The sequence below is a fragment of the Heterocephalus glaber genome, unplaced genomic scaffold, assembly GCF_053883595.1.
Source record: "Heterocephalus glaber isolate CG9 unplaced genomic scaffold, H.glaber_assembly_v1.0 deba00001442, whole genome shotgun sequence".
Lineage (NCBI taxonomy): Eukaryota > Metazoa > Chordata > Mammalia > Rodentia > Bathyergidae > Heterocephalus > Heterocephalus glaber.
In genome coordinates this window covers 13,081,660-13,096,897 of record NW_028258296.1, presented here as the reverse complement: position 1 = coordinate 13,096,897, position 15,238 = coordinate 13,081,660, and the positions used below count along the sequence as shown (strand labels likewise).

Below are 15,238 nucleotides of genomic sequence, written 5' to 3'. Positions count from 1 at the left end.
TATGAAAGGTGCCTCATTTCGCAGATAGAGCGGGGGGAAGTGAGGTGGGGAGGCTGTACTTCACCTTCCTGAAACCCAGAATATCTCTACTCTAATATGTTTTACATATCTGGCTACCTTGTAATACTTTATTTGAATTTTAAGTTTGAATCAGAGTTATGATTATAAAATGTTTGAAAACTACTCTGGTAGAGCACGATACTGAGAAGGGTAATAGAAACAGAAAAATCAATTCTGTTGTCCTATGTTGAGTGTGAGTTCTCCACAGATCTAAGGGTTTATGTGTTGTTGTAAGTGCTTCAAGGAAGTAAATTTTCCCCCTTCATTGGGCAGCTTCCCATTTATCACTGTTCTCATGTCTGTAGAGTTTTCTTAGAATGTCAAATATTACGATGGGAATGAAACTTCAATCTTTAGAACTGGTAGCCTCTTTAGGTGGAGAGAGCTTTTAAAATATACTACAGTCTACTACATTGTGATTGAAATTAACAAAATTGTGTGTACATGTATTCCTGTGGGCATTTGTTTTCTTTTTAAAAATTTGTTTTCTTCCTTTTATTTTTCTTTTTTTCAGTTTCAAGTGTGTCCCAAGAGTCTGTGTGTGTCTACTCCTGGACATCGCACTGACCTTTTTCAGAGGGACCCTAAAAATGTCCTGATAACTGATTTCTTTGGAAGTGTACGGAAAGTGGAAATTACGACAGAGACTGTTAGTTTGCAACAGGATTCAGAAATCACAGAAAGCAGGTATTTGTCTTAAATTATTATTTTAAGTAGAGTATTCTAGTTTTAGATGTTTATGAAACATCTTAACAGATGAAAGTTGGTGTTGGTAAGTACTTGAACATTTTTACTCAGTCTTCATTTTATGTAGTCTCTCTGCTTTTCAGATTTATGGACAAAAGCTGTAAACATTAGTGGGAAGCTAAGATGAAGATAGGGTTATGTTAGCATCCCAAAGTTCAGTGTTGGCTGGAGTGCTATTGACACTTGCTATGCAGGCCTAAAACTGCCAATAATCAGCCATCACAGGGCCATACTTTTCTTTTGGGGCTCCTGGTAATTCATGAGGGAAAAGCAGAAGAGAGGAAAAGCCAGATTCTCCCTTCTTGAGGATGGATTGTTACGTGAGTAGTGAAAGTGTGTACACGTTTGTATGAGAGAATTAGAAAAATCTGTGTAAACTTTAGAAATATTTATAATGTTCTGTCTTTTTCTGCAATCATTTTTTAAAGGCAGTATACCTTGTTAGGATTTATAATGGCTTAGTTGATAGCCACTTTCTTGAAATATATAACTATATTTTGCGGGCCATCCACCTTTGTTATTTGGTATTGTTTAGTGCCATTGAAAACTCATATTCCAGGGAACTTTCCTAGATTACCAAATGACAGCATATAAATTTTTCTGTTTTGAGAATTTCAGATGTTTCTAATTGAACTTCTGACTATGGTAGGAATAAATCAAAAAATAGCAGAAAATACTTATGAAGATTTAAAATTAATATTATTTCTGCTCTGGGCCGGGGATTTGGCTCAGTAGTTCCGCCACCTGTCTTGCAAGCACAAGGACCTGAGTTTGATCCCCGGTACGTACCCCCCCCCCCAAATATTATTTCTGTTCTGAATATTAAAAGAATTAGTTTTTTTTCTTTTCAAGTTAATTATTTTTGTTGAAAATTACTGAAGGACTTAGGGTTTTTCCCCCCTATTTCTTATCACTATTGGCTTAAAAAGAGTTTTAAGACAGCAGTTAAAATGCTTTCACAGGGGCTGGGGATTTAGCTCAGTGGCTACACTGCCTGTCTCGCAAGCACAAGGACCCGAGTTCCATCCCTGGTACCAGAAAAAAAAGAAGAAAAAAAATGCTGTAGCCATATTACTTTTATTTCTGTTTAAATAGCAGCTTTCAAATTATCTTTGCAAAAATGGCTAAGCCATACTTTAATACTGAAGATTTAGTATCATATCTTTCACCAAATGCATTTCACAATGTCTCTTGAACTTAAGCCTATAAATGGTAATATTTACCTTCTCTTAATCATCTAAAGCATTGGGCCGGGGATTTAGCTCAGTGGTTTCACCACCTGCTGCGCAAGTGCAAGGACCCAAGTTCGATCCCTGGTACAAAAAAAAAAAAAAAAAAAAAATCATCTGAGCATTAAATTTCCTTTTTAGGCAGGGACCAGTTTTTATACTTATGTGCCTATTTTCTGTTCTCTCAACATACAATAGAAAATATATAAGTTGAATAATAAAAATGATTTCTACTAAGCTTTGTTATATCTTCTGGAAGAATGGAATTTTGCTTTCCTTTTTCTTCTGTATATTAGTTTGAAAGTACAAATTGTTGAGCTAAAAATTGTCTTTATCTTTGAGGAGAAAATTATTTGAAGTCTAAAAGCCAGACACCACGTACTGTTAAATTAGAGCACCCTCTAGTGTTTATAAATGCATTTTATTTTGGAAGTTGCTGTTTGCCAAATGATTTCCTAGTTTGTGGCATAGCCTGGTGTGGTGGCCTGTGGTACTTCAGAGGTTCCAAGCAGGAGGTTTGCTTGAGCCCAGGAGTCAGAGGCCAGCCTGGGCAGTGCAGTCAGACTGCCATCTATTTAAAAAAATTACTGGAATACTTTATTCCGTGTAATTTATGAAAATTGAGTTCCTTTTGTACTCCAGGATTTTTTATATGAATGCTACAAATATTACCTCAAAGTTTGTGGTACTATTTACATGCAAATATGGATTGCAATTGGAAGCTTATTTAGAGAAAAATATATTCACCAAACATAAGATAGTATATATACCAAAAAACCCATATTTTATTAAGAAAATTATAGGCTAGAATGTATTTTTATATGTATTTTTTCACACCTTAGGTCAAAATTTCAATACAAGCTTATTAAAATTGATAGTTATGTTTCAGAAATATTACTTTCTATATATTCAGGAAATAATGCAATTCTTTCATTCCAGTTGGTCTTCAAATATTTTATGTAGTCAGATGTGATGGAGAACTTAGGTACATGTAAAACTGACTGGAGTAGCTGTATAAGAATTGGTTTTGTATTTTTTGGAAACTGGGTGTATTAAGCAGGATAAAGTTATAATGCTACAATGAATGTGGAAGTACAGATACCTCTTTGGCACACGTTTCATTTTCTTTGGACATTTAATCCAGAAATGAGACTGCAGACTTACTTGGTAGTTCTGTTTTTTAAGTGTTTGAGGAACCTCCATACTGTTTTCCGTAATGGCTATGCTAATTTATATTCCCACCCTCACTGTACTGGCATTTCCTATTCTCCACATTCTTGCCCACACACTACTTGTTATCTTTTATGTTTTTTGACATAGTCATTCTAACAGGTATGCAGTGTATCTCATTGTGGTTTTAATTTGCATTACCTTAATAATTATGAGGTTGAGCATTTTTTCACATAACTGTTGACCATTTGTTTGTCATTTTTTGAGAAATGTCTACTCGGATCCTTGCTTGGTTTTTAATTGGGTTATATTTTTACTTTTGAGTTATTTAGATTTCTTAAGTGTTTTAGATTTTAATCCTGTATCAGATGTGTGGTTTACAAATATTTTCTTTCAGGCCAGGGTTTTAGCTCAGTGGTTTCACCGCCTGATGCGCAAGCGCAAGGGCCCGAGTTTGATCCCCGGTACCAAAACCAAAACCAAACAAAACAAAACAAACCCCCAAAATACGAATATTTTCTTCCATTCTGTAGGTTGTCTTTTCACTCTGTTGTTTCCTTTACTGTGCAGAAGGTTTTTAGTTTGATGCAACCTCCAGTACCTACTTTTACTTTCCTTGCCTGTGCTTTTGTGGTCATAGCAAAGGAATCATTCCTAAGATCATTCTCAAGAAGATTGTTCCCTATGTTTTCTTCTAGTTGGTTTGCAGATTTAGGTTTTACCTGCAGTCTGTTGCAAGTTGTTTTTTGTATTTGGAGTGAAGTAACGGTTCAGTTTCATTCTACATGTGGATATCCAGTTTTCCTACTACCACTTATTGAAGAATGTCTTTTCTCCTATGTGTTCTTGCCATCTTTGTTGAAAATCGCTTACATACTCTATATGTGTGGTTGTCATTTCTGGGATCTCTGTTCTTTTGCACTGGTCTATGTGTCTGTGTTTTTGCCAGTACCATGGTATTTTGATTATTATAGCTTTGTAGTATATTTTGAAATCAGTCAGGGTAATGCCTCCAGCTTGGTTCTTTTGCTTTAGATTGCCTTGGTTATTTGGGGTCTTTTGTGGCTCCACACAAATCTTAGGATTGATTTTTCTATTTCTGTGAAAAATGTAATTACAATTGATGGTGATTGTGCTGTATCTATAGATCGATTAGTATAGTGTAAATTTTGATATTCTTTAAATCCATGAATATAGGATGCTTTTCCATTTGTATGTGTCTTGTTCAGTTTTTTCTTCAATATTTTATAGTTTTCAGCATACAGATTTTTCACTTTTTTTGGTTACATTTATTCCTAAGTATTTTATTTTTGATACTGTTATGAATGGGATTGTTTTCTTGACTTCTTTTTTGGATAATTTATTGATAGTGTTCTGGAAATTTGCATCTTTTCCATTCATGATATACCACAGAGAGTGAACTCGGTCATTCCTCATTCTAAATTTCACAAAAGGCTTTGTGATCGACCTAGTTGGGTCAAAGCTTGGGGACCTCTGAGCCAGCTGGGCAGAGGTAGGGAATATGTAACACAAAACTGTGGCTGCTTGGAACCTACCCCATGTGGATGAAGTGAACCCCCAAAAGTGACTTGGGAGCTAAACAGATACTGTGACACATGTTTGCTTCAGTCTCATTAAATCCACATGATAAGTTTATGAAGCAGGTGTGATTTCTCCATGTTACAGATTATAAAAGTTAAAAAAACCTGTCTAAAGACATGTATCTAATAAATGGTAGAGCCAATGTACAAATCCAGGAAAGATGGACGCACACACACACACACACACACACACACTTTTATATCACAATTTACTCTGAGCTTCTTGGCTTGCTTTCTTTTAAAATTAATCATTTCTCCTATCACACAAACAAAAGAATACAAAATATAAATGTTATAAAGTGATACAAAATACAAAGGATATATAAGTAAATAAATTATCACATGCAAATATTCATGTAACCACCAGAAAAAGAAGTAGAACAATGCTGATCCACTGGAAGCTCCCATATTCCTGTCTTTTCCTTATCTCTGCCCACTCAGCTGCCCCTCAAAGTTAACCAGTATCTCAGCTTTTATGGAATTTATTTTCTGTTCTTCCTTTTAGCTTTATCCACTAAACGTGCATCCCTAAGTACTACGTTTTACTTATGTTAATTTGTGGCATTCAATAGTTTTATATTATTGTATGTACTATAGCTTGTTCTTTGTTGTGTGCTTTTAGAAAATGACATAGGGAGGGTGGAGAAGGGGATGTAAAAGGTATTAAGTTATGTCATGCACATGTACCAACCATGTGCACTTAATCATTATGTATCACAGAAGTGTATAACTTACTTAAGTAAAGTCACTCTTTTTGGTGTATGTTTGAGTTTTAACAGATGCAGTTTTATAATTACCATGTTAGTTCATTATCCCAATAACTTTATTCCCCTTTTTATGCAATCTCTCCCCTGTGTCCTCAGAAACCTCTGATCTGCTTTCTGTCCCCCATAGTTTTATCTTGTTCTGAATATCGGGTAGATGGAATGATACATCCTGTAACCTTTGGAGTCTGATTTCATTTGATATCCACCTGTCTTGTCATATCTATCAGTAGTTCTTTTTATTGTGAGCAGTATACCTTTTTATGGATGTACCACAGTTTGTTTACCAACTGATGGCTACCTTCTCCCCCAGTTTTTGGTAATTATGAATAAAGCTGGTATAAATGTCTGCATGCAAACATACATTTTTCACTCCTCTTGAGTAAATACCTAAGAGTGGGATTGCTTAAAGAAGTACATGCTTAACTTTATAAGAAACTTCAAAACTATTGTATGAGGTGACTGTGTCATTTGCATTTTTACAAATAATTGCTCCATGTCTTTGCTCTTGGTGGGTTTTTTTCTTTTTAATTTTAGCTCTTCTGGAGGGCATGTTGTGATAACGCACCGTGGTTTCACTTTTCATATCTTCCCTGAATAAGGAGTTTAAGGACCATTTCATGTGCTTATTGGTTCCTCAGATGTCTTTTTTGAAGTGTCTTTCAAGTCTTTTGCTCAGGGTTATTCTGTTACTAAATATGAGTATTCTTTTTCTTTATATGTTCTGGATACAAGTTTTTTGTCAGATATATGAGTTACATAATACTCTTTTTCTAATCTGTAGTTCACCTTTCATTATCTTAGTGGTGTCTTTTGAAGAGTAGACGATTCCGTGCTGCTGAAGCTCATTTATCACCTTGGCTTTACATTTGGTGGCCTTTGTGCAAGGAGTCTGCTTAACCCAAAGCCACAAAGATTTTCTCCTGCACATTTTCTAGCCTAGCATACATATTTAGACCTATAATCCATTTTGAATTAATTTTTGAGTATGGTGTGAAGGAGAGGTTGAAGTTCATTTTATTTATAAATTATCTTGTCATTTTCTTTAAAAAAAATAAAGAAGCTAACTGGGATTTTGACAGGATTTGGATTGACTGTGTCAATTTGGGGACTCAATCTGGGGAGTAAAGGTAGATTGAAATATTGGGCCCTTCAGTCTGTAAACATCTTATTTATATATTTTCCATTTGTTCACTGCTCAAATACATAAACACTATACAGTTATTTTTATAATGATACTGTATTTAAGGATCTTATTGATCCTGCTGCTGTTGATCAAGCTAATCCCAATCAGAGCTCTAGCAAGTTCTTTATTTTTTCTGAATACAGATCGATAACCTGATTCCAAAATTTATATGAAAATATAAAAGCTCCATTGTAGCTTATATCATTGAACCAATAAATTCTAGTCTGTGTATGTTTACTAGGGAAGTAGACCATAAGTATACATATTGCATAGAACTGTCTGGTTTAGAGTTAGATAATATTGTACAGAATAATGAAACTTTGTGACAAAATTATTTATAGAAAATTATTCATAATAAATTGATAAGATTGTAAAACTTTATGAACCAAAGAAGCAATGAAATGGCTCAAATAACAATTGACAGGATTTCTTTATATTTTTCAAAGTGACTAATTTATTCATTAATTAGTATAACTCTGTATTATCCTAACCATATTATTTGGCTATTTATTTTATGTTATTACATAAAAATGTTTGTTATTTCAGCTGCTCAAGATCTCATTAAAATGGAACTTGAGAAATTGGATGTGACTCATTTGATTTACAAAGATTCCAAACCAGACATGTAAATTTGAAGTTTTTGCCTTTTTGTGTACACTAAAGTTCCTGTTACAGTTTTAGAAACATAGGTCATTTTATAAAGTTTTTAAGCAACTCATTTCACTGCCTGTTAGTAACAGAATCATTCACTGGGCTGGGGATTTAGCTCAGTGGTTCTGCCACCTGCCTCGCAAGCACAAGAACCCAAGTTCGATCCCCGGTACCAAAAGCAAACACAAAAAAACCAAAAAACCCCACATAAACATTCACTGATTTTTGTTTTTGACTTTTATTAAGAGGTCAATGTATATAAAGTATACATAAATAGCATAACACAATATGGTACTATATCTCTTTGTATAAATGAAACATCTCTAAATTTAAATTAGCAAGTACCAGGCTTACTAATAATAGTAGTTTCTCACTAATATTTATTAACACTTCAAAACTTATTAAAATAAAGCTAATTTGCTCTTCCTGTATCATGGCACCAAAGTATATACCTTGAGAGAGTTCCTGAGAGACCTGGCCAACTAGACCTACTTTTTCTGTAATTTCTGCTGGCTGTGAGCAGCATTCCAGGGATCGTGGGGGACACACAAGCCATGCAATGGTGATGTTGTGGGACAGAAGATGGGAATGAAATGGAATCGGGAGGCTGCGACCTTTGGGAATGTAGCTGTGAACTTTACTAAGGCAGAATGGGCTTTGCTGAATCCAACCCAAAAGAAGCTCTACAGAGATGTGATGGGGGAAACCTGTATATATATGACTGCTGTAGGAAGAACCTGTGGTAACCAGCAAATGGAAGAACAGTACAAAACTTGTTTAGGAACACTAAGGTAATTTTCAGTCCCAAGAAAAAGGAATATTCAAGAGTCAAGTGAGAAGCTTGACCGGCCAGGTGAGACAAGCAGCTTGAAGCTACGCGGCAGTCCCGGGGCCCGCCCACGCCACGCTGAGGTCCGCTTAGGCGCGCGGGCACCTTTCAAGGCCCAATTCAAAGACCCTTGTCCTGATCGCCACAACATAGAGCAGAAGTTAGAAACAGAAAGAGGGCTTCTCAGGCTCCTCGGTGAAAACTGAAGCTCAGAGGAAAAGTAAAGAGAATCTCTACAGTAAAGGCACATCAGACCACTGTACTTGGTCTGCTGCTGGCTTGCTGAGACTCATTGACTCCTGTATGCACAGGGATTCCTACGTTGCCTACTGTGACAGCAGAGACATACCCTGAAGGAGGCCCATAATTTCTATTGCTATTTGCAAAAAAGAAAAAAAATTTTTTTCCTCTTATTTTCAATTCTTAATTTTTACTTTCTACTCTTCAAAGTTTTGCTTCTCTTTCTTTTCTTTCTTTTATCTTTTTTCCCCTCTCTCTCACTCATTCTCTCGCTGTCCCACATTGCTCCTCATCTCCCCGTTTGTTCCTTTCTGCACTGAATTCGGATTTCTCCCTTATTGTTTTTTTCTTCTCTTTTTCCTTCTCTTGATTATCATTAGGTTTAAAGAAAAGTAAATACGGTATCTAGCCTCCCTGTTTCTGTTAGGTGATTCTATTCACATCTTTGTTCTTTCATTCTGCCTTTTTCTCTTGCCTTTCACAACTTCTTAGAGTTTGTGTGATCTTTCTGTGTCTTCTGGCCTCACCACTAATCTTACCTGATCTTTCTACCTGTCCCTCCCTCCCCAACTCCTTTTAACTCCCCACCCAGAAAGGGAAAGATGATATATTGAAGAGTTTATTCATTATAAACTTAGGTTGGGTTGGTCCTCGGTTTTAATTTAACTCACATAGCTAAAAGTGATAGATTACTAACTACCACAAACTGTCATTTTCTAAGCTGTGCCTGATGCTATGGTATTGCCGACTATGCCTTTTGGGCTAACATGTTGTGATTGATCTAATTAGTTTCCTGGTATAAGGAAAATAAAATAGCCAAACACAAGCTATATCTGGAAGACATCTCTGAAAAGCAGTCATTCCACAAGGGTTCTAAACACAAGCAACAAAGATACCTACATTAAGCAATTTTGAAATATCAACCCAGGAATTAAACCAAGGACAGTACCAAAAACAAAAATGAGAAGACACTTAAGCAAGGCACAAACACAGGCTTCCACGCCACAAAAAAGAAATTCTGGGGGAATTGAGGTGGAAAAGTCTGACAAGCAACCACTCGGACACCCTGAACTGATAGCACAGGAAGTAACAAGGCAGATGAATGAGGCTCTAGAAAAATTCAAAACAGAAATAATCTCCCAGATAAATACAGACATGGTGAGCAGAATGAAAGTCATGATTAGAAGCTCTAGAGCAGAAACAGATAAGAAAATAGATGAGATCAAAAACATGCTGGAAGCCACGAATGCCCAGCATAAGAAAGAAATGGAATCCATGAAACAGATTCAAACAGAGATTCAGGAGATTAAAAACTCCATTGAAAGCATGCAGAGCAGACTAAAAGAAACTGAAGACAGAATATCAGATATAAAAGACAGGATTGTGGTGAAGGACCATGAAAAGAGAGATTTCTTAAAGATAGTAAGGGACCATGAGAAATCAATCCAACAGCTACTAGATGATGCAAAGAAGAATAACATAAGACTCATAGGAGTCCACCAAAAAACAGGAGAAAGTACAATTGACATACAAAAACTGTTCACAGAAGTAATAGTAGAAAACTTCCCAGACAGAGGTAGAGAATTGGACGTACTGTGAGGCATATAGAGCTCCAACCAGCCATGACCAAAAAAAATCTACACCTAGACATATAATAGTCAAGATCCCAGAGACCCAACAGAAGAACAAAATCCTACAGGCAGTTAGAGAAAAGAAACAAATCACCTACGAAGGAAAGCCCATCAGAATCATGGCAGATTTCTCAACACAAACCCTCAAATCAAGGAGAGCCTGGAGTGAAGTATTTCAAGCCCCAAAAGAAAATGACTTCCAACCTAGAGTGTTGTATCCGGCAAAATTATCTTTCAAAATCGATGGGGAATTAGATACTTTCATGACAAAGAACATCTGAGGAACTTTGTGAGCACCAAACCAGCACTCCAAACAATTTTAAGCAGTATCCTAAAATAAAGCTAATTTTATTCATTTACTTATTTGGGGGTTTCTTTTTCTTTTCTTTTTTCTTTTTTTGAGACAGGGTCTCACTATGTAGTTCAGACTGGTCTTGAACTCAGTATGTAGACCAAGCTGGTCTCAAACTCGAAACAGTCTTCCTGCCTCAGCCTTCTGAGTGCATGTGCCACCAAGCCTGGCTTAAAATAAAGCAGATTTTAATTTTTAAAGTCAATTTTATTGGTACATTTTAGGTATACAATATAATGACGTTCATCATTGGAAATTTGCACCTTTACATAATCTCTCTTGGTTCTTATTTTCCCATTCCCCTGACCCCGCTTCAACCCCTCCACCCCTCCCTATTTACAAAGAGTTTGTTTCCATTTTTGTAATTTTAATTTAAGCATTAAAGGAATAAGACCCCCAAATTCTAAATTGTGTAAAATACAAAGTGATGTGATATTATTTGTAAAACCACTAGAAGTCAATGCATTAGGATGTTTAGAGAACAAAGTTTTGAAATTATATGGAAAAGTAGATCATAAGACTTTTAAGAGTTGTTTTCTTTGATTCTATATTCAGTGATTCTTCTGATTGCCATACTCATTATGGTTATTTTGATATAAAATTTTGTTTTATTAAAAAAAAATTTTTGTTTTATTTTTTCATAGAAATGTTTTTATATTTTCTTTATAAATATCTACTTGTGTTACATTAGAATTAAAAACACCCAAAATAATTATAGTATCTTTCTATTCCACTAAATTAAGCGTTAATATTTTAAGTAGCTTCAGAATTTACTTAATGTCTATTTTTGGACATTATTGGAGGTATTATAGAATAATAATCAAGTATCAGCTCCTGAATTCAGATCCTCTTGCCATTTACAAGCTGTGTAACCTTTGTCAAACTGCTTGAACTCTTCTATTCTCAGTTTCTGTGTTTGTAAAATGGGAATAATAACTCTACCTCAAGTAGGCTTTAAGAGTATTAATTGGTCCTTTGATTATAAAGCCCTTATTTTATGCTTTAAATATAGTTACATGTTTAGTGAGTGTTCAGCATTATTGAGAAAGCTTATCACATGCACTGATAAAAACTATTGCTAGAATTCTATTTGTACTACATTTTAGCCATCTGCTTACATTATCTATGCTGCTTTTATCAGTATTTACTAGGTATTTCATATCTGGAGGACTTTTCATTTATAGAGAAATATTATAAAGAATAGAGAAATTGTTTTGTACCAGAAGATGGCAGCAGTAGTATATGTTTGTACCTATGCAAGAATCTCTTCTTTAAAAGCTGGAGATTGAGGCAGCATATATCTTCAAATAAATCATGTTATGTGTTTTTTCAGATCCCTGACAGGAGAAAAAGACTTTTGATATTGAGTTGTTAGTTTACAAAATGATGATAAGAATTTCTTTGTATGTGTAAGTTGTTTTTCTGTAAGAATCTTAGCAATGTGTAATTTTACCCATAAAATAGGTAGATCTATAGAATCGTTTTAAAATATCACCTTTCTAGTATAGATTTAGATATTAGTTTCCATATTAATACATTCTTGACCAAGAAATGGAAGATTCACAAGCAAAATCCTAAAATACTTATATGAGGAGTATTTGCTATTCATTTGTAAAACAGGTAAAATAATCTATATTTTTAACTTAATGAGGAAAAGTAAATCCAATTACCAAAATATTGACCTATATATAATACTAGGCTTTTATCTCCTAGGTAAAGCAAGAAGTAGAACTCATTTACATTAATAATATAAATCTGTGATCCGATTTTAGAAATTGCCATTTTGTTGAAATCATGGGGTGCTTTTTTCCTTGGTTTTCAAGTGTTTTACAGGTAGAATATTGCCAAATTGCCCTTCATTTCTTTTTAGGTTGCTTGGTGGGCATTTTTATGAACCCAGTGACAGGCAGGCTGTTTGATGGGAGTTATATTAGCCTAGCCTGCTCATACTTACCTGTGCAGTTGGTTGTTTAAAAACAGTTTCAGGGGCTGGGGACGTAGCTCAGTGGTAGAGCACTTCCCGAGCATGCATGATGCCCCAGGTTTGATCCTCTCTACCACAAAACATCCAAAAATGAAACAACTCTGTATTTTAGGACTTTATGCTTCCTTCTCTGTTTTTTTATCTTATTAATAATTCTCTTAAGGGTTTTAATTCATTATTATAGTTGATTGGGATACACATTCTGACATCATAATATTCATGTTCAGCTACTTGTGGGTTTTATTGTGGGAGAAAAGTGAACCTGGTAACTAACACACAGGACCCTGAGATTTTGAATCAGAGCCCTTCATCTTCCTGAAAAACTGTCACTTTTCTGTGGCTAATTGCTAAATTGAAATTCCATAATAAACTTTGCAAAATAAAGCCGAAACACAACTAACAACTGGAAGTAGTTATTCTTTGAGTTTTTATTAAATGTATATGGAGTTGTTTAAAGCACATTTTTGTATAAATGTAACAGATAAATTCCTATAAGTTAATTAAAATTCCCATTCAAAAGGTTTTCTCATAAAATAAATTAAAGAAGACTAAAAAAGTAATGTTTGATTTTTACTGTGTACTTTTACTATAAATAATCATTGTATATGTAAGAAAGGAAAATATTGTGTCTTCATCAAGCAAAATCTTAATGACCATTTTCATTTGAGTTACAGATGACTTTAATTTACCAACATTGACTAACTGTACTGTATTGTTCTCCATCATTTTCTGTTTTAAATGCATGTGTACAAAGTTCTTACTCTTTTTTTTCTTTTGGTACCAAGAGATTGAACTCGGGACCTTGCGCTTTTGAGGCAGGTGCTACATCCCTAGCTCATGTGTAAAAAGTTCTTATCATACTCAGTGATATCCAAGATTTTATACTTTCTTTAATTTGATGACATTATGACATATTTTTCTGACAGTACTTTCATTAAGAGAACCCTAATGTTGTTACGGAATGCCTTTTGTAATGAGATTGATCGGTTTTATTTTAACTTCAATATTAAACAGTCTTTCTCAGTTCTTAATTTGATGGTAACAGCTTCTAATATTAATTAATATTTCCCACTAAATGTTTTAAGAAGTGGAAAATAAACAAAAATGAACGAAATATGAGTTCACAGGATGTGATGTCAGAATAGGTGAATTTGTCCCGTGATAACTAAGTGTGAATGTTGGCTGAGAGTCACATTTGGGCACACTGGGGGTTGTAATGCATCTTGTTTGCTTGGCTTGTACCCCACTGCCAGAAGTTCAGAGATACTTGATGAGCAGTTTAAACAGGGTCTTATTAAAATTAGCATACCTAATTTTAAAAAATCTTTATTTTTTTATACCAAAGGAGTGTATGTTTAGAGCACATATATTGAGAGATAGAGCAGGAACGTGATATTTTAGATTTCTATTAGGTGTTCTGAAGATTGCATGCTTCATGGAAATTTTTGCTCTTTTCTTTGAGGGTAGTTAGATAGGCAGATAATAATGAACTCTATGGTGAGTCATAAAGCTGTAACTGCAACTGCTGTAATGGCTTTGCATAAACGTGATGTATGCATTTAAAATCTGATATCTAAAGTGTGAGCTCAAACTTATGTTTTAAAGAATAGGTGATGTTCATCAGGATTTCTACTTGTATGCTTAAATGCTCTTATATATACCTTCTAAATCATAGAAAATGATTAAAATATATCTTGTATGTTTTAGTAGTTTTTAATGTGTTTCTTTGAAAATTAGGCCTAGTAAAACTTTAAATATCCAGAAAATAGGTAACTTTTGGTAATAAGAAGTACATGAAAATTGCCACTGAATTTACTTTGACAACGAGAAATCCTATCAATGTCTTAGACATAAAAACACAGCTAGATTTTAATGACCTTTGGCATTCATAGCTTCCAGTTTCATCAGAAGGAAATGTTTCTCAATAAAGAATACTCTATAATATTGAGAACGAAATGTAACATCACTTTTTACAGAACAAGAAATTAAAATAAATGAGATAGGGGAATAATTTGAATTAATAAAGAATAATTAAAATGATGTAAATAGAGAGGGGTGGAGGGGTTGAAGGGAGGGCAGGGGAATGGGGAAAAAATAAGAATCAAGATACATCATGTAAAGATACAAATCTCCAATGATGAATGTCATTATATTGTATACCTAAAATGTACCAATAAAATTAATTTTTAAAAAACAATTTTCAGAGCAAAAAGTTACTGTACCAAGATGCTCTTCAGAGTAAGAAAAATTTCTTTTAAATATATAGCTGAGCCCCTAAGAAAGTAGGTGTGTAGGGATAAACAACATTGTTTGAGAAATAGCACTACTGGCTTTCCCCAGACTGCACTGGAACTGGCGGTACTCCCTGCCTTATTCAGTGCGAGAAGGACTTTAAGTGAAGGCTCGGCTTCCTAGTGTTTCTAGATGGTAATAGCTGGTACTCCAGGCGTGAAGGGGGCAGCGAGCGCAGATTCTAATAGCTTTAGACAGTACATGACCACTAAATAAACAGAAATAGAGAGAGAAAAAGATCAGAAACACTACAGGAGAAAAACAATAGGAATTAAAAAATTACCAAGAAGGCAGCAAAGGAGTGTGGATGAAATACAGAAAGAACAGGACAAGTAGAAATTTAAAAGTAAGGCAGAAAAATTGTAACTAATACTATTTATCACAATAAATTTAAAATAATTATAACACTTTAAATAGAGATCAAAGTAGTATAAAAATAAATGTAGTGAGACAGAAAATATAAACCTAAGTACTTGAAAATAGAAAGATTACCAGGCAACTA

At 34.5% G+C, this 15,238-nt stretch overlaps 1 protein-coding gene across 1 annotated transcript in view; it reads left to right on the top strand.

Annotated features, from left to right (window-relative positions):
* Positions 1–15,238, top strand: part of Pigk (phosphatidylinositol glycan anchor biosynthesis class K) — a 96,759-nt gene that overhangs the window by 41,636 nt on the left and 39,885 nt on the right. Inside the window, exon 9 of the mRNA XM_004841422.3 lies at positions 575–747. Coding sequence (XP_004841479.1) covers positions 575–747 — 173 coding nt within the window. The remainder of the gene's footprint in view (positions 1–574; positions 748–15,238) is intronic.